Consider the following 21504-nt stretch of genomic DNA (forward strand, 5'->3'; position numbering starts at 1 on the left):
GTGCGAGGCAGTGCTGTGGGAGAGAGGTGTGGGGTCAAGGTCATGGTGTGTGTGTGTGTGTGTTTACCTTGCTGTGCGTGCAAGGCAGTGCTGTGGTTGCAGTGGACCCCTCCGTTGCTGTGAGCCGAGTTCCAGAGACCAGAAAGCTTGTGGGCTGAGAGGAAGGAGGATGGGTCCCAGTCTACGGAGCTCTGCTCTGGGTAACCGTTATCACAACTCTGGGCCTTACACGACGATGAGTGGGACAACGGAACCTGGCAGAGAAGGGAAAGGGAAGATGGTGGTTCAGGACATGGTTGATAGGTACAGCCTTTTTTCACACTAAACATTTGATGCTGTAGACAGAGCAGAAATGGAGGAAGACGATGTATTAATTGACATTTACTGGAGCTGTCTGACTGGTCCCTGGGAGAGGAGGACACCGGAAGAAACAAGAGATGCTAGTTCAGAGCCCGGTCATTATTTATGTCTGTGTCTAAATGACACACTTCTCTGTATAGCACACTACTTTTAACCAGAGCCCAAAGGGAAGCCTATAGGGCTCTGGTCAAAACACTGCTACGTAGGAAATAATGGCACTTGTTTTACCAGAACACATTCTGTTTTACAGCAAACACCTGAGTAAATGTTAGAGAAATATAAGAAATCCCGCTATGCCCTCAGACGAACCATCAAACAGGCAAAGAGTCAATACAGGACTAAGATTGAATTGTACTACACCGGCTCTGACGCTCGTCGGATGTGGCAGGGCTTGCAAACTATTACAGACTACAAAGGGAAGCACAGCCGCGAGCTGCCCAGTGACACAAGCCTACCAGACGAGCTAAATCACTTCTAGGCTCGCTTCGAGGCAAGTAACACTGAAACATGCATGAGAGCACCAGCTGTTCCGGACGACTGTGTGATCACGCTCTCCGTAGCCAATGTGAGTAAGATTTTTAAACAGGTCAACATTCACAAGGCCGCAGGGCCAGACGGATTACCAGGACGTGTACTCCTAGCATGCGCTGACCAACTGGCAAGTGTCTTCACTGACATTTTCAACCTCTCCCTGACTGAGTCTGTAATACCAACGTTTCAAGCAGACCACCATAGTCCCTGTGCCCAAGAACACTAAGATAACCTGTCTAAATGACTACCGACCCGTAGCACTCACGTCTGTAGCCATGAAGTGCTTTGAAAGGCTGGTCATGGCTCCCAATCAACACCATTATCCCAGAAACCCTAGACCCACTCCAATTTGCATACCGCCCCAACAGATCCACAGATGATGCAATCTCTATTGCGCTCCACACTGCCCTTTCACACCTGGACAAAGGAACACCTATGTGTGAATGCTGTTCATTGACTACAGCTCAGCGTTCAACACCATAGTGCCCTCAAAGCTAATCACTAAGCTAAGGATCCTGGGACCAAACACCTCCCTCTGCAACTGGATCCTGGACTTCCTGACGGGCCGCCCCCAGGTGGTAAGGGTAGGTAACAACACATCCGCCACACTGATCCTCAACACGGGGGCCCCTCAGGGGTGCGTGCTCAGTCCCCTCCTGTACTCCCTGTTCACCCATGACTGCATGGCCAGGCACGACTCCAACACCATCATTAAGTTTGCCGATGACACAACAGTGGTAGGCCTGATCACAGAGAACGACGAGACAGCCTATAGGGAGGTCAGAGACCTGGCCGTGTGTTGCCAGGACAACAACCTCTCCCTCAACGTAATCAAGACAAAGGAGATGATTGTGGACTACAGGAAAATGAAGAGGACCGAGCACGCCCCCATTCTCTTCGACGGAGCTGTAGTGGAAAAGGTTGAGAGCTTCAAGTTCCTTGGTGTCCACATCACCAACAAACTATCATGGTCCAAGCACACCAAGACAGTCGTGAAGAGGGCACGACAAAACCTATTCCCCCTAAGGAGACTGAAAAGATTTGGCATGGGTCCTCAGATCCTCAAAAGCTTCTACAGCTGCACCATCGAGAGCATCCTGACTGGTTGCATCACCGCCTGGTATGGCAACTGCTCGGCCTCCGACCGCAAGGCACTACTCTCTCCCTCCCCTCCCAGAGGACCTGAGCCCTAGGACCATGCCTCAGGACTACCTGGCCTGATGACTCCTGGCTGTCCCCAGTCCTCTCCCTCTCTCCCTCCCCTCCCGGAGGACCTGAGCCCTAGGACCATGCCTCAGGACTACCTGGCCTGATGACTCCTTGCTGTCCCCAGTCCTCTCCCTCTCTCCCTCCCCTCCCGGAGGACCTGAGCCCTAGGACCATGCCTCAGGACTACCTGGCCTGATGACTCCTTGCTGTCCCCAGTCCACCTGGTCGTGCTGCTGCTCCAGTTTCAACTCTTCTGCCTGCGGCTATGGAACCCTGACCTGTTCACCGGACGTGCTACCTTGTCCCAGACCTGCTGTTTTCAACTCTCTCTCTCTACCGCACCTGCCATTTCAACCTCTAAATGCCCGGCTATGAAAAGCCAAGTGACATTTACTCCTGATGTACTGACCTGTTGCAACCTCTACAACCACTGTGATTATTATTTGACCCTGCTGGTCATCTATGAACGTTTGAACATCTTGGAGAACAATCTGGCCTTAATGGCCATGTACTGTTATAATCTCCACCCGGCACAGCCAGGAGGGGACTGGCCACCCCTCAGATCCTGGTTCCTCTCTAGGTTTCTTCCTAGGTTCCTGCCTTTCTAGGGAGTTTTTCCTAGCCAGGCTTGCTGTTTGGGGTTTTAGGCTGGGTTTCTGTATAGCACTTTGTGACATCTACTGATGTAAAAAGGGCTTTATAAATAAAATGTCATTGATTGATTGTGCGTATGGCCCAGTACATCACTGGGGCCAAGCTTCCTGCCGTCCAGGACCTCTATACCAGGCGGTGTCAGAGGAAGGCCCTAAAAATTGTCAAAGACTCCAGCCACCCTGGACATAGACTGTTCTCTCTGCTACCGCACGGCAAGCGGTACCGGAGCGCCAAGTCTAGGTCCAAAAGGCTTCTTAACAGCTTCTACCCCCAAGCCATACGACTCCTGAACATCTAATCAAATGGCTACCCGGACTATTTCCACCGTTTATAACATTCATGTGCACCACCGTTTATAACATTTATGTGCACCACAGTTGTTTTTATATAATATTTTAAACCACTACTACTAGTTTGATGGTTGAAGACATCAATTGTCCCATTAACAATCACCCATATTAGCAAACTTATTTCATTTCAAACTTCACATTTCTCTTGTATAGGCTACTTATCATAATGAACAATATCCGCTAAATGCCTGTGATAAGTGATCGGTCGGTGTGGATCATTTTGGGTTTATCATCCCAGCTCTACTCCAACCCTACGGGCCGTTCTGGCTCTGACAAAACTAATGACTTGCATTACATCACCTTGAGCACAGAGCAATCTCCTGGATTTGCATTGCATTTAAATACGGAAATAGTTTACATAAAAACACCTCTAAGACGAAAAGTATATTTTCTCAAGAATCCACATGAATAAGACTACCTCAGTGCCTCTGCTTGTGACGAGAGAAGGCCAAGACTGACAGAGAACAAACAGCTTTAGAAGAGAGATGAATCTTATGACAGGATCCTTAGATGTGGTATTAATTTAGCCATACAGCACTGTGACACCACAAACTGCCACAGGATAACAGTCCTAAAGCTGCCCGTCACCATCATCAACAGATCCAGTGCCTTTCAGCTTGTTGGTGGACGAGGTGACCAGATGTAGCTACACCCTATTGTAACGGTTTTTGAGACCTTTAGAAAATAGCCATAGCTAGTAAGCTGTTACATGGCTATTGTAAAATGTACCTGTAGATAGTGCTGATGCTTGGATAGCTTGAGGTGCATGGTCGTCATATTCAGCAGTGCAGACATCTCCTCACCTCCCTTCTCTGCTCTTCCACTCCCCTACCTCCCCTCCCCTCCTACCGGTGCAGGCGTTTCCTGGGCGCTCTGCCTCTCCTCATCTTCCACACTCTCCCCTACCACCTCCTCCTCCTCCCTACTCCTCCTCCTCCCTCACTCTCCCCTACCACCTCCTCCTCCCCCCTACTCCTCCTCCTCCTCCCTCACTCTCTTACGGGTGTGGGAATTTCCTGGACGCTCCGTCTGTCCTCCCCTCCCCTTCTTACCGGTGCAGGCGTTTCCTGGGCACTCTGTCTCTCCTCTTCCTCAACGCTCTTCCGGCAGCTCTGGCAGATCCATAGCGGCACCTCTCCCAGTAGAGACTGGCTCAGCGACGGCACGGTGTCGGACAACTTCCGACCCGGCACCTCTCTGAGCAGGGCCTGGGACAGGGCTGGGACAGCGTCGGCTAGCTTCGCCCCGTGGCCCCCAGGCAGACCGTTGGCAGAGCTCGCCCCCCAGTCCTTAAACTCACGGTGACACAGGAGGCAGCAGGTGTGCATCGGCTGGGGGAGAGCGACAGAGAGGCGAGTCAGTGACATTAGGAGAGAGAGGTCAATCATCTAGGTGAAACCCGGAAGAGAGGAGGTCAATCATTTAGGTGAAGGACAGGAAGGACAGGAAGAGAGGAGGAGAGAGAGGTCAATCATCTAGGTGAAACCCAGAAGAGAGGAGGAGAGAGGAGGTCTATCATCTAGGTGAAACCCGGAAGAGAGGAGGAGAGAGGAGGTCTATCATCTAGGTGAAGGACAGGAAGAGAGGAGGAGAGAGAGGTCAACCATCTAGGTGAAACCAGGAAGAGAGGAGGTCTATCATCTAGGTGAAGGACAGGAAGAGAGGAGGAGAGAGAGGTCAATCCAGGTGAAGGACAGGAAGAGAGGAGGAGAGAGAGGTCAACCATCTAGGTGAAACCAGGAAGAGAGGAGGAGAGAGAGGTCAATCTAGGTGAAGGACAGGAAGAGAGGAGGAGAGAGAGGTCAATCTAGGTGAAGGACAGGAAGAGAGGAGGTCAATCATCTAGGTGAATGACAGGAAGAGAGGAGGTCTATCATCTAGGTGAATGACAGGAAGAGAGGAGGAGAGTCATCTAGGTGAATGACAGGAAGAGAGGAGGAGAGAGAGGTCAATCATCTAGGTGAAGGACAGGAAGAGAGGAGGAGAGAGAGGTCAATCCAGGTGAAGGACAGGAAGAGAGGAGGAGAGAGAGGTCAATCTAGGTGAAGGACAGGAAGAGAGGAGGAGGATGGAGAGGAGAGGAGGAAAGGATGGGATCCGAGGAGAGGTGGTTAGTGAGATGAACATGGAGCATGATGAAGTTGCCCCCTGGACACTGATCTAAGCTCAGGTTTTTAACCCCCTGGATACTGATCTAAGGTCAGGTTTTTAACACAGAGATTAGAATTTCACAAGTAAGATCTGACCATGTTGACAATGATCACAACAACATCTGTATTGTAAAGAGGAAGTAAAAGTTGACCATGGAGGCAGCTTGGCACATGCACAGTGGCTAGTTTGTAGTGATTGTAGTCCACACTAACTAGTGGTCTGCTGGTAAAGTAAGCTTTGTTGACCACAAAACACCATACACCTACAAGGGCGTCCATGTAATGTTTAGGTAACAACTTCGACGCATGCATATGACACTTGAGAGTAGAAATGTGCGCAGAGAAAGTGTACACGAATACTATAGACGCTGATCTCGCATGCAAAGTGCAAACATAACAAAGCAAGCCATGCATGGTGCTAGCCAAACGTTAACACTATTTACAGTTAGCAAGATGACTATCCCTGGGATGTAGTTTGTTAGCCAACTAGCTAACACATGTAGTTACAGCACCGGTGCACAGTATATTGTGTACTAGCTGCCAAGTGAGATTAAATGTCAGCAAACTTGCAATACCACCGTGAGCTAGGAGCTAACAAGCTAGATAGAAATTCGATGGCAACACTTTACGTGTCCGTGGCATGCGCTTGCAACAATGTTAATCTTGCTGGCTGACATTAACTACTACCAGTAAATGCAGACTGGATGTCGTTAGTTGCTGTAGCTAGCCTGGTTGGCTAAAACGGATGGGTATTTATTGCCGGCTTGCACAATTTACAACGCTGGCTAAAATGTAATTATGCATTAAGCTAGTGGAGCTAGCTATCACTCCGCCCCGACCAGAAATTGTAAATGAACGAAAATACAAACCTGGAGCACTAGCTAGTTATGCAACTTAGCTAGCTAGAATCACCAATCAACCATCCAAAAAAAACCAAGGAATTAGCAGACCCTAACTGATTGGTAGTTTAGCTAACCTTTTAGCTAGCCCACTAGTTATTTTTCGCTGCTTGCTAGGCTAGTTACCTGATTCGCCCTGGCGGCCAGTCTATCCAGCCCTGCATCTCCGCCAGCTGCATCTCCGGGAGAGACGGGGCTCTTCGGTATGTTCTGTTGTACGGGCACCAGCTCCTTGCTCCCGACTCCTTGCTGTTTGCTTTTCTTCCTCGTCATCACGCAGGTGTCGGAGATATCCTTTGGCCAATGTTGCACCAGTTTAGAGATGTTTAAAAGCACGGTTTCGATTATTCTAGGATCACAAATGTTTCCCCCTATCTTCTTCAGTCAAGACAACAGTCAATATGGCGGCGCGCTGCCACACTCTGGGGTTCATAGGTCAAAGATATTGCTGGCAAAATGGCTTCACCGTGATGTAGCTAAGCAGTCGCCATGTTGAGTGAGGGCAACCGTTCCAGGTAACTCGCACAGTATAACATTTTGTACTAAATCTCTGGTTACAAGCCGCAAATTGGTGCATTTCACATTTTGTATTTATTGGCATAATGAATCTATCAATGATTGGCTACCACATCATTTAACGTCATATTATTACACACTCATTATATTAATTGCATTATACGTCTAAGATATCTAAATGTTGTCTAAAATCTAAATGTAAACAAAAAAATAACATAATTCAGATTAATAATAAAAATAATATGCCATTTAGCAGACGCTTTTATCCAAAGCGACTTACAGTCATGTGCGCATACATTTTTACGTATGGGGTGGTCCCGGGGGCGAACCCACTACCCTGGCGTTACAAGCGCCATGCTCTACCAATTGAACTACGGAGGACCACAGTGCTTTGAAGCATTGATTGATGCAGCCATACATTTTGCACATGCTGTTCAAACCATAGAGTTGGGGCCATGTCTATGTTCCCTCAGCCCTATGTTCCCTCGGGCTGAGGGAACAGTGGGTGTATCTAAAGGTCATTCAATTTTGCATTTGCAGAACATTTTGTAGCACGCTATTGACGTCAGTGTACAATCACATACTTTGCATCTTCTTTGCAATAATGCACAGATTTGTTTGTCCTTTGGACGACCATGGTAGCCCTAGACGAGGGTTCCCCAACTGGCGGTTTTATTTGGACCCCCAAGTTTTCTGAGCAAAAATAAATAAAATAAAATATAATATTTTTATTTTCACTGTTGGACACAAAATACTGTAAAATCAGCTCCAAGTGATTTTCATTTAAGAAATCTGTTCCCCAGTATTCCCACGCATAATAGAGAGACACGTGATCGTATAGAAAGGTAAGAAAGGTTTGAAATGATTAATGTTTTAGTCAAACATTATATCTGTTTGGGCTTATTGCGGTCAATTTGCAGTCTACAAATTATTTGTAATTATTTAATAAAAAATATGCCAGCGGCCGAAACTAGTTGATGATCCCTGCCCTAGACTATATATATATATTTTTATTTCACCTTTATTTAACCAGGTAAGCCAGTTGAGAACAACTGCCGGTAACCATATTGTGGAATGATTATTGATATAAAGACACAATCCTCTTGAACACCAACTCAGAAGAAAACAAAACGACTGACCGGGAATAACAATTTCTTTCTTGAAGTTGTTTTCCGTTTCAATATGCATACTAGGTACAAAGTCTCACTATAAAGAACACAACATTGAAAACTGCTTTTTTTTTTAGATGTCAATACAACATGTTCTAGATTTTTTTTTTAACATTATCGTTCAAGGTCATATTTGGAAAATATTAGTCGATCAGTTCTGTTCTATTGTTAGGCTGTTCCTAAGTCAAAGTCAAAATCAGGGAGCCGTACTGTGGAGGGGGAGAGTGACGTCAATTACGTCGCCAAAGAAGGTGATTTCTTGCTGAAGTGCAGAAGACGTAGCATGTACTATTCCAGCAGTCTGTCGTTGAGATACATCTTGCTTGGTATTTGTACCTTTATTTCAACTATTTACAATGGACGCGAACACTTGCAACATTCAGGTTCTTCTGCAAGCTGCTGAATTCTTGGAGAGAAGAGAACGAGGTAGGTTTCTGTTCTGTCTGTCAACTTCACTTGTCAACCAGCTAAGGCACAATAACCAAATGTACACATATAGCGAATATCTAATAATTAACAGCAAATATTTCACAGAAAATGGTGGATGTTACCGTTAAAGATCGTTGCTATTTAGTAATAGATCGATGCAATAAGCAGTTAAAGTAGCCTAGCTAGTTTTATTCGGTGCTTCATATCATCATTGTACACAAGGTTACCACTGCAGCGATACACGTTATGAATGAGCTAATACAGATGTTGCGAGTCAACAACTCCAGCTGTTGTTCTTTGTAGCCAACTGGCACCAACAACCAAAATAGCCTACGGCTTGTGACGTTGTCCTGTGATGAAATTGCTGGGGTTGCGCCAAAACCCGAAAAAACGTCTGCAGCGTCTGTTTTCTGACATTTGGACGGGAGAATAGAAGAGGCTACAACCGGTTTTCTTTCTTCTTCTGCACAATAGCCAGCCGCCTAACATGTATCTTTGTGTTTGCAATCACAGCTATTCTCTCACTTTACTTGTTATTGATTGTTTTTTTCAATATCCCATGTAGCAGTTATGTTGTGTGGACTTCTACCGGTAGCTTTGTCATCTGAAACGTCCTACTACTCACCGGGCATTCAGAAAGTATTCAGACCCCTTGACTTATTCCACATTTTGTTGTGTTACAGCCTGAATTCTAAATGGATTAAAACAATTCTCTCATCTATCTCACACAATACCCCATAATGACAAAGTGAAAACGTTTCGAATTGTTAGCACATTTATTTTATACAGAAATATCTAAATTTACATAAGTATTCACATCCATGAGTCAATACTTTGTAGAAGCAGCTTTGGCTGGGGATTACAGCTGTGAGTCTTTCTGAGTGCACTGCATGCACATGAGCGCCATTTGATGAATGGAAATAGGCATCTGTTAACAAAACACCAAAAAGTGTACCTAATGACATTTACGATTACCATTGATTAGGCTTACATTAATTGATGCGTCTTGCTGACAAATGTACCTTTTTTTTGTGTGTGCCTGAAATGGGTCTGAAACTGTCCTGGGGGAAGGGATGATCACCCTAACACACAGTCAACTAACTAGACTAGGCTGCAATGTGTATTACCATGACCTTCCAACAGGCCTGCCGGTAACCGGTGATGTAGTGGTAACTAAATAGGGGGGTAATTCTGATTGCCGGTCGCAGTGAAAAAAGCAACACTCCCTCTACTGTCAAGGCATTTATCTGGAAAAGGTGTTTCCTTGCATTTACCCTCCACTAGGACTACACCACTGCTGGTAGCCTACCCTCTACTAGGACTACACCACTGCTGGTAGCCTACCCTCTACTAGGACTACACCACTGCTGGTAACCTACCCTCCACTAGGACTACACCACTGCTGGTAGCCTACCCTCCACTAGGACTACACCACTACCAGTAACCTACCCTCCACTAGGACTACACCACTACCAGTAACCTACCCTCCACTAGGACTACACCACTACCAGTAACCTACCCTCTACTAGGACTACACCACTGCCAGTAACCTACCCTCCACTAGGACTACACCACTACCAGTAACCTACCCTCCACTAGGACTACACCACTGCTGGTAACCTACCCTCCACTAGGACTACACCACTACCAGTAACCTACCCTCCACTAGGACTACACCACTACCAGTAACCTACCCTCCACTAGGACTACACCACTACCAGTAACCTACCCTCCACTAGGACTACACCACTGCCAGTAACCTACCCTCCACTAGGACTACACCACTACCAGTAACCTACCCTCCACTAGGACTACACCACTGCTGGTAACCTACCCTCCACTAGGACTACACCACTACCAGTAACCTACCCTCCACTAGGACTACACCACTACCAGTAACCTACCCTCTACTAGGACTACACCACTACCAGTAACCTACCCTCCACTAGGACTACACCACTACCAGTAACCTACCCTCTACTAGGACTACACCACTGCCAGTAACCTACCCTCCACTAGGACTACACCACTGCTGGTAGCCTACCCTCCACTAGGACTACACCACTACCAGTAACCTACCCTCCACTAGGACTACACCACTACCAGTAACCTACCCTCTACTAGGACTACACCACTACCAGTAACCTACCCTCCACTAGGACTACACCACTGCTGGTAACCTACCCTCCACTAGGACTACACCACTACAAGTAACCTACCCTCTACTAGGACTACACCACTGCTGGTAGCCTACCCTCCACTAGGACTACACCACTGCTGGTAGCCTACCCTCCACTAGGACTACACCACTACCAGTAACCTACCCTCTACTAGGACTACACCACTACCAGTAACCTACCCTCTACTAGGACTACACCACTACCAGTAACCTACCCTCCACTAGGACTACACCACTACCAGTATCCTACCCTCCACTAGGACTACACCACTGCTGGTAGCCTACCCTCTACTAGGACTACACCAATGCCAGTAACCTACCCTCCACTAGGACTACACCACTACCAGTAACCTACCCTCCACTAGGACTACACCACTGCTGGTAGCCTACCCTCCACTAGGACTACACCACTGCCAGTAAACCTACCCTCCACTAGGACTACACCACTGCTGGTAACCTACCCTCCACTAGGACTACACCACTGCCAGTAACCTACCCTATACTAGGACTACACCACTGCCAGTAGCCTACCCTCCACTAGGACTACACCACTGCCAGTAGCCTACCCTCCACTAGGACTACACCACTACCAGTAACCTACCCTCCACTAGGACTACACCACTACCAGTAACCTACCCTCCACTAGGACTACACCACTACCAGTAGCCTACCCTCTACTAGGACTACACCACTGCCAGTAACCTACCCTCCACTAGGACTACACCACTGCCAGTAACCTACCCTCTACTAGGACTACACCACTACCAGTAACCTACCCTCCACTAGGACTACACCACTACCAGTAACCTACCCTCCACTAGGACTACACCACTACCAGTAACCTACCCTCCACTAGGACTACACCACTGCCAGTAACCTACCCTCCACTAGGACTACACCACTACCAGTAACCTACCCTCCACTAGGACTACACCACTGCTGGTAGCCTACCCTCTACTAGGACTACACCACTGCTGGTAGCCTACCCTCCACTAGGACTACACCACTACCAGTAACCTACCCTCTACTAGGACTACACCACTACCAGTAACCTACCCTCTACTAGGACTACACCACTGCTGGTAGCCTACCCTCTACTAGGACTACACCACTGCCAGTAACCTACCCTCCACTAGGACTACACCACTACCAGTAACCTACCCTCCACTAGGACTACACCACTACCAGTATCCTACCCTCCACTAGGACTACACCACTACCAGTAACCTACCCTCCACTAGGACTACACCACTACCAGTAGCCTACCCTCCACTAGGACTACACCACTGCTGGTAGCCTACCCTCCACTAGGACTACACCACTACCAGTAACCTACCCTCTACTAGGACTACACCACTACCAGTAACCTACCCTCTACTAGGACTACACCACTGCTGGTAGCCTACCCTCTACTAGGACTACACCACTGCCAGTAACCTACCCTCCACTAGGACTACACCACTACCAGTAACCTACCCTCCACTAGGACTACACCACTGCCAGTAACCTACCCTCTACTAGGACTACACCACTACCAGTAACCTACCCTCCACTAGGACTACACCACTGCTGGTAACCTACCCTCCACTAGGACTACACCACTACCAGTAACCTACCCTCCACTAGGACTACACCACTGCCAGTAACCTACCCTCTACTAGGACTACACCACTACCAGTAACCTACCCTCCACTAGGACTACACCACTGCTGGTAACCTACCCTCCACTAGGACTACACCACTACCAGTAACCTACCCTCTACTAGGACTACACCACTACCAGTAACCTACCCTCCACTAGGACTACACCACTGCTGGTAACCTACCCTCCACTAGGACTACACCACTACCAGTAACCTACCCTCCACTAGGACTACACCACTACCAGTATCCTACCCTCCACTAGGACTACACCACTGCTGGTAGCCTACCCTCCACTAGGACTACACCACTACCAGTAACCTACCCTCCACTAGGACTACACCACTACCAGTAACCTACCCTCCACTAGGACTACACCACTGCTGGTAGCCTACCCTCCACTAGGACTACACCACTACCAGTAGCCTACCCTCCACTAGGACTACACCACTGCTGGTAACCTACCCTCCACTAGGACTACACCACTACCAGTAACCTACCCTCTACTAGGACTACACCACTGCCAGTAACCTACCCTCTACTAGGACTACACCACTACCAGTAACCTACCCTCCACTAGGACTACACCACTGCTGGTAACCTACCCTCCACTAGGACTACACCACTACCAGTAACCTACCCTCCACTAGGACTACACCACTGCCAGTAACCTACCCTCTACTAGGACTACACCACTACCAGTAACCTACCCTCCACTAGGACTACACCACTGCTGGTAACCTACCCTCCACTAGGACTACACCACTACCAGTAACCTACCCTCTACTAGGACTACACCACTACCAGTAACCTACCCTCCACTAGGACTACACCACTGCTGGTAACCTACCCTCCACTAGGACTACACCACTACCAGTAACCTACCCTCCACTAGGACTACACCACTACCAGTATCCTACCCTCCACTAGGACTACACCACTGCTGGTAGCCTACCCTCCACTAGGACTACACCACTACCAGTAACCTACCCTCCACTAGGACTACACCACTACCAGTAACCTACCCTCCACTAGGACTACACCACTGCTGGTAGCCTACCCTCCACTAGGACTACACCACTACCAGTAGCCTACCCTCCACTAGGACTACACCACTGCTGGTAACCTACCCTCCACTAGGACTACACCACTACCAGTAACCTACCCTCTACTAGGACTACACCACTGCTGGTAGCCTACCCTCTACTAGGACTACACCACTGCTGGTAACCTACCCTCCACTAGGACTACACCACTGCCAGTAACCTACCCTCCACTAGGACTACACCACTGCTGGTAGCCTACCCTCCACTAGGACTACACCACTGCTGGTAACCTACCCTCCACTAGGACTACACCACTGCCAGTAACCTACCATCTACTAGGACTACACCACTGCCAGTATCCTACCCTCCACTAGGACTACACCACTACCAATAGCCTACCCTCCACTAGGACTACACCACTACCAGTAGCCTACCCTTCACTAGGACTACACCACTACCAGTAACCTACCCTCTACTAGGACTACACCACTACCAGTAACCTACCCTCCACTAGGACTACACCACTACCAGTAACCTACCCTCTACAAGGACTACACCACTGCCAGTAACCTACCCTCCACTAGGACTACACCACTGCTGGTAACCTACCCTCCACTAGGACTACACCACTGCTGGTAGCCTACCCTCCTCTAGGACTACACCACTGCCAGTAACCTACCCTCCACTAGGACTACACCACTGCTGGTAACCTACCCTCCACTAGGACTACACCACTACCAGTAACCTACCCTCTACTAGGACTACACCACTACCAGTAACCTACCCTCTACTAGGACTACACCACTACCAGTAGCCTACCCTCCACTAGGACTACACCACTGCTGGTAGCCTACCCTCTACTAGGACTACACCAATACCAGTAACCTACCCTCTACTAGGACTACACCACTACCAGTAGCCTACCCTCCACTAGGACTACACCAATACCAGTAGCCTACCCTTCACTAGGACTACACCACTACCGGTAGCCTACCCTCCACTAGGACTACACCACTGCTGGTAGCCTACCCTCTACTAGGACTACACCAATACCAGTAACCTACCCTCTACTAGGACTACACCACTACCAGTAACCTACCCTCCACTAGGACTACACCACTGCCAGTAACCTACCCTCTACTAGGACTACACCACTACCAGTATCATACCCTCCACTAGGACTACACCACTGCTGGTAACCTACCCTCTACTAGGACTACACCACTACCAGTAACCTACCCTCCACTAGGACTACACCACTGCTGGTAACCTACCCTCCACTAGGACTACACCACTACCAGTAACCTACCCTCCACTAGGACTACACCACTGCCAGTAACCTACCCTCCACTAGGACTACACCACTACCAGTAACCTACCCTCCACTAGGACTACACCACTACCAGTAACCTACCCTCCACTAGGACTACACCACTGCTGGTAACCTACCTGTACTCATCTCTCTCTCTGTGTATAACTGTACTCATCTCTCTCTCTGTGTATAACTGTACTCATCTCTCTCTGTATAACTGTACTCATCTCTCTCTGTGTATAACTGTACTCATCTCTCTCTCCTTTGTCCCCATCAGAAGCTGCAGGAGCAGGATGAACGTGCTGAGCAGTTGAAGGGTCGTCTGCGTTGGGAGCAGAGAGAGCTTAGGGTGAGACCTGGCAGCCACAGGGACATGGAGGCCTGGCAGCCACAGGGACATGGAGACCTGGCAGCCACAGGGACATGGAGACCTGGCAGCCACAGGGACATGGAGACCTGGCAGCCACAGGGACATGGAGACCTGGCAGCCACAGGGACATGGAGACCTGGCAGCCACAGGGACATGGAGACCTGGCAGCCACCGGGACACGGAGACCTGGCAGCCACAGGGACATGGAGACCTGGCAGCCACAGGGACATGGAGACCTGGCAGCCACAGGGACATGGAGACCTGGCAGCCACCGGGACATGGAGACCTTACTGGTCAGGGTCTGGGCCATGGGGTCTGACTGGTCAGGGTCTGGGAGGAACAGGAGTGGTCTCAGAAAGGATGAGGAACGACAGTCTGGGATCAGCAGCCATGTCCTCTTCAGAGAGGTCTGACTGACAGCGCCGAGTCTCTCCAACACAGCTCTCTTCTCCAATCACAGCTCTCTTACCCATGTTTAGTAACTCTCTCAAAACGACACCTGGGGATATCCATTTGTTAGGGAGTACATGTAACGACGCCTGGGGATATCCATTTGTTAGGGAGGACATCTTCAGGTTTTGTTGACAGTGTTTTCACACTCTCTTATCAGGGATATGAAATACCATATCAGAGAAATCCAGTATCTTATGTAGAACTAAAGGACACATTGATTTTACCATTAGATTTTAGGATAAATTTGAGTCTGCAATTTCACAGATTTACTATTTTCAGTCATATGACAGATTGTAGATTGTCTTTTGCTAACCCGATGTGTTGTTTTTGTTATTGCAGAAGACGTGGAGGTTGATGTGGAGAGTATGGCGTCTGAGTGTCTGGACTCTGATGGTCTGGGGACGGTCCCCCACGCAGGCATAGATCACTGTTACTCCAGCAGCCCCGACCGGGCCGGGCTATGACCTACCTACCGCCGTATACGAGATACACCCCTGGAGGGACACACCATTGTCTTACGTCAGATAGTGCGACGATTCCACCTGCGCTGTCGGTTGAGGGACGAGCATCGCGTTGAAGTGACGCCACCTGACATAAGACAAATGGGGACACACAGGAGGAAAAACATTCCAAAGAAGACAAACGACAAGAAAATAAGGAAATTAGAGGATGAGGAACAAACAACAACCATGGCAAAGTGATCACTTTTGTATATGGTCTTTTTTGTAATGTACAGTGAGGGAAAAAAGTTTTTGATCCCCTGCTGATTTTGTACGTTTGTCCACTGACAAAGACATGATCAGTCTATAATTTTAATGGTAGGTTTGTTTGAACAGTGAGAGACAGAATAACAACAAAACAATCCAGAAAAACGCATGTCAAAAATGTTATAAATTGATTTGCATTTTAATGAGGGAAATAAGTATTTGACCCCCTCTGCAAAACATTACTTAGTACTTGGTGGCAAAACCCTTGTTGGCAATCACAGAGGTCAGACGTTTCTTGTAGTTGGCCACCAGGTTTGCACACATCTCAGGAGGGATTTTGTCCCACTCCTCTTTGCAGATCTTCTCCAATTAGTAAGGTTTCGAGGCTGACGTTTGGCAACTCAAACCTTCAGCTCCCTCCACAGATTTTCTATGGGATTAAGGTCTGGAGACTGGCTAGGCCACTCCAGGACCTTAATGTGCTTCTTCTTGAGCCACTCCTTTGTTGCCTTGGCCGTGTGTTTTGGGTTATTGTCATGCTGGAATACCCATCCACGACCCATTTTCAATGCCCTGGCTGAGGGAAGGAGGTTCTCACCCAAGATTTGACGGTACATGGCCCCGTCCATCGTCCCTTTGATGCGGTGAAGTTGTCCTGTCCCCTTAGCAGAAAAACACCCCCAAAGCATAATGTTTCCACCTCCATGTTTGACGGTGGGGATGGTGTTCTTGGGGTCATAGGCAGCATTCCTCCTCCTCCAAACACGGCGAGTTGAGTTGATGCCAAAGAGCTCCATTTTGGTCTCATCTGACCACAACACTTTCACCCAGTTCTCCTCTGAATCATTCAGATGTTCATTGGCAAACTTCAGACGGGCCTGTATATGTGCTTTCTTGAGCAGGGGGACCTTGCGGGCGCTGCAGGATTTCAGTCCTTCACGGCGTAGTGTGTTACCAATTATTTTCTTGGTGGCTATGGTCCCAGCTGCCTTGAGATCATCACCGTTCTCATGATCATTGCAACTCCACGAGGTGAGATCTTGCATGGAGCCCCAGGCCGAGGGAGATTGACAGTTATTTTGTGTTCCATTTGCGGATGATCGCACCAACTGTTGTCACCTTCTCACCAAGCTGCTTGGCGATGGTCTTGTAGCCCATTCCAGCCTTGTGTAGGTCTACAATCTTGTCCCTGACATCCTTGGAGAGCTCTTTGTTCTTGGCCATGGAGGAGAGTTTGGAATCTGATTGATTGATTGCTTCTGTGGACAGGTGTCTTTTATACAGGTAACAAACTGAGATTAGGAGCACTCCCTTTAAGAGTGTGCTCCTAATCTCAGCTCATTACCCGTATAAAAGACACCTGGGAGCCAGAAATCTTTCTGATTGAGATGGGGTCAAATAGTTATTTCACTCATTAAAAAGCAAATCAATTTATAACATTTTTGACATGCGTTTTTCTGGATTTTTTTCTTGTTATTCTGTCTCTCACTGTTCAAATAAACCTACCATTAAAATTATAGACTGATCATGTCTTTGTCAGTGGGCAAACGTACAAAATCAGCAGGGGATCAAATACTTTTTCCCCTCACTATAACTTCTTCTCATTTAGCTCTGACTTACTGTGAGCTGAATGTGTTTAAAAATATATATTTTGCTCAAGTATCTTAACAGCTTTTTTCTCAGTCTGACATCTGAAACAGCCAGCCAAGGACAGTCCAACATAATAATAATAATAATTTGGTGGGTGCTTACATTTGTCATATTTCTCACATGTACAAATGTGTTTTAAAACGCATGAGTGAATTGGAAATAGTTTTTTTTGCATATCCCAACTCTGTCTGTCTGATCTGATCTGTTGTTAATGTGACTACGAGTCTGTCTGATCTGTTGTTAATGTGACTACGAGTCTGTCTGATCTGTTGTTAATGTGACTACGAGTCTGTCTGATCTGTTGTTAATGTGACTACGAGTCTGTCTGATCTGTTGTTAATGTGACTACGAGTCTGTCTGATCTGTTGTTAATGTGACTACGAGTCTGTCTGATCTGTTGTTAATGTGACTACGAGTCTGTCTGATCTGTTGTTAATGTGACTACGAGTCTGTCTGATCTGTTGTTAATGTGACTACGAGTCTGTCTGATCTGTTGTTAATGTGACTACGAGTCTGTCTGATCTGTTGTTAATGTGACTACGAGTCTGTCTGATCTGTTGTTAATGTGACTACGAGTCTGTCTGATCTGTTGTTAATGTGACTACGAGTCTGTCTGATCTGTTGTTAATGTGACTACGAGTCTGTCTGATCTGTTGTTAATGTGACTACGAGTCTGTCTGATCTGTTGTTAATGTGACTACGAGTCTGTCTGATCTGTTGTTAATGTGACTACGAGTCTGTCTGATCTGTTGTTAATGTGACTACGAGTCTGTCTGATCTGTTGTTAATGTGACTACGAGTCTGTCTGATCTGTTGTTAATGTGACTACGAGTCTGTCTGATCTGTTGTTAATGTGACTACGAGTCTGTCTGATCTGTTGTTAATGTGACTACGAGTCTGTCTGATCTGTTGTTAATGTGACTACGAGTCTGTCCGATCTGTTGTTAATGTGACTACGAGTCTGTCTGATCTGTTGTTAATGTGACTACGAGTCTGTCTGATCTGTTGTTAATGTGACTACGAGTCTGTCTGATCTGTTGTTAATGTGACTACGAGTCGGTCTGATCTGTTGTTAATGTGACTACGAGTCTGTCTGATCTGTTGTTAATGTGACTACGAGTCTGTCTGATCTGTTGTTAATGTGACTACGAGTCTGTCTGATCTGTTGTTAATGTGACTACGAGTCTGTCTGATCTGTTGTTAATGTGACTACGAGTCTGTCCGATCTGTTGTTAATGTGACTACGAGTCTGTCCGATCTGTTGTTAATGTGACTACGAGTCTGTCCTTTATTTGATTTCATAAATGTGTTGTTTTGTTCTGTTGCACAAAACCATCCACACAGCTCTTCTTCGTGTCCCAAACGGCACCAGAATTCCCTTTATAGTGCACTGTTGTTGACCAGGACCCATAGGGCTTCGGTCAAAGTAGTGCACTATATAGGGCAGAGATTCTCATGTCATTAGGAACCACCTTATAATCAGAACACAACTGGAGAGAGATGGGTTTTTTTAATAGCATACAAGTAGTTCTACTAGGACTTTGGCAGTGCATGACCCGACGAACCAAGTCTCGGGCCCTGGGAAGGAACATTTTAAAGGCCCATCTCTTGGCATCGGAGAGAACATTTAGCAGTTTTCAAGTACATTTCCTGCAATTCTACACATTCTACACAAATCTGTGTCCAGGGAACCACCATCATGTTGTCTAAATCTGTCCAGGAAAACACCATCATGTTGTCTAAATCTGTCCAGGAAAACACCATCGTGTTGTCTAAATCTGTGTCCAGGGAACCACCATATTTGCACAGCTTAAACCTACCTAGTCATATTGTAACATACTTTGTGCTTCATTAGTTTGAACAATTGATGTTTCTGACATAACCATTATGGAACTCATAGGAAATGCAGTAGTCTTTGCTAAGCGTCCAATAGGGGTGCTTTAATAATGAATATTTTGCAAACATTTTATTAACAATTGCTAGTATGAATTTAAAGTGCATTACTCAGTATATCTTGATTATACATGCAATATATGCCACCAGGTTGTTTGTCCAAAAAGCATTATTTTGATATGTAATACAGTACTTTCCATTTACATGTATGCAACTGTAGCCGTGGATGCCAGGCTTAGTCAATGAGACTAGATTTGGAAGGATGGCTCTGTGAGACTAATGCAACTGTCTTACAAGTACCCGTCTACTAAACTAAACTCACTGTGGATTTGATCCTCTGAGGTGACTGACTGCCTTCAGGATGTTACCCACTGAGGTGACTGCCTGCCTTCAGGATGTTACCCACTGAGGTGACTGACTGCCTTCAGGATGTTACCCACTGAGGTGACTGACTGCCTTCAGGATGTTACCCACTGAGGTGACTGACTGCCTTCAGGATGTTACCCACTGAGGTGACTGACTGCCTTCAGGATGTTACCCACTGAGGTGACTGACTGCCTTCAGGATGTTACCCACTGAGGTGACTGACTGCCTTCAGGATGTTACCCACTGAGGTGACTGACTGCCTTCAGGATGTTACCCACTGAGGTGACTGACTGCCTTCAGGATGTTACCCACTGAGGTGACTGACTGCCTTCAGGATGTTACCCACTGAGGTGACTGACTGCCTGCCTTCAGGATGTTACCCACTGAGGTGACTGACTGCCTTCAGGATGTTACCCACTGAGGTGACTGACTGACTGCCTTCAGGATGTTACCCACTGAGGTGACTGCCTGCCTTCAGGATGTTACCCACTGAGGTGACTGACTACCTGCCTTCAGGATGTTACCCACTGAGGTGACTGACTGCCTTCAGGATGTTACCCACTGAGGTGACTGACTGCCTTCAGGATGTTACCCACTGAGGTGACTGACTGCCTTCAGGATGTTACCCACTGAGGTGACGGACTGCCTTCAGGATGTTAATACCTGAACAAGATGCCTTATGACCTTGTCATTGCAACAAGAACATGTATGTCTGCAGTCACCAGTCTTTCTCTGTCCCAGTACTCTCATGTAGCATTTCTATACTAGGGCCTTTTATATATGAATACATATTTGTAATATTGAAAAATAATCACTTCCTTCTTATTCAAGGCAGACACAAGGTACTATGAGATTGAGGAAAACAAACAGAAAATATTTATTGGTATTCATCAATAAGCCGATACTGTTGCTCAAACATAGCACATTCATAATTTGTATTCATTCATTTTTTTAAAGAGATTCTCCAGTACTTTTGTATACTTTTTAGCCAGTAGTTCTGAAAGTAGAGCTCACGAGCCAAAAGTGGTCCCCGAATATCGTGTACCACGTCACATATGTGCAGATGTGCACCATGTCATTGCTCCCTCTCTGTAATCTTGCTAGCTGTCACTCAAATGTCGAGGGGCTGAAGCTCACTGGCTAGAACTAATTGCTTGGGGGCTGGCCCACGTGGGGGGAAAAGTGTTAGAAAAACAGTCTCATTCAAACTAGGGATCTCATGGCTAATTGAGGTGAGACAGTAATTCTGCTCATAGATTATGCATGTTTATAAATTGGGTGGTTCAAGCCCTGAATGCGGATTGGCTGACAGCTGTGGTATATCAGACCGTATTCCACGAGTATGACAAAACATTTTTACTGCTCTAATTACATTGGTAACCGGTTTATAATAGCAATAAGGCACCTCTGGGTTTGTGGTATACGGCCATTATACCACGGCTAAGGGCTGTATCCAGCCACACCCCCTCGAGCATTATTGGTTAAAGGAACTACACTCTGACACATCCAACTACACACTGACACATCCAACTACACACTGACACATCCAGCCCAAAGCGGGAGGTTGAAAAACGACAGTCACACCCTGGATGTGATACAGTTCCAGAGCGTGTCTTTAAA

At 47.2% G+C, this 21504-nt stretch overlaps 1 protein-coding gene across 1 annotated transcript in view; it reads right to left on the reverse strand.

The window, feature by feature from the left end:
• The window catches only part of LOC121559927 (protein FAM193B), a 32582-nt gene extending 26010 nt beyond the window's left edge, over positions 1 to 6572 (reverse strand). Inside the window, exons 1-3 of the mRNA XM_041872954.2 lie at positions 6280 to 6572; positions 4157 to 4435; positions 68 to 254 (exon numbers count right to left, since the gene is read on the reverse strand). Of these exons, the coding sequence (XP_041728888.2) occupies positions 68 to 254; positions 4157 to 4435; positions 6280 to 6426 (613 nt within the window). The 5' untranslated portion in view covers positions 6427 to 6572. The remainder of the gene's footprint in view (positions 1 to 67; positions 255 to 4156; positions 4436 to 6279) is intronic.
• Between the last annotated feature and the right edge of the window lie 14932 nt (positions 6573 to 21504).

Source organism: Coregonus clupeaformis, unplaced genomic scaffold (genome assembly GCF_020615455.1).
Source record: "Coregonus clupeaformis isolate EN_2021a unplaced genomic scaffold, ASM2061545v1 scaf0485, whole genome shotgun sequence".
NCBI lineage: Eukaryota > Metazoa > Chordata > Actinopteri > Salmoniformes > Salmonidae > Coregonus > Coregonus clupeaformis.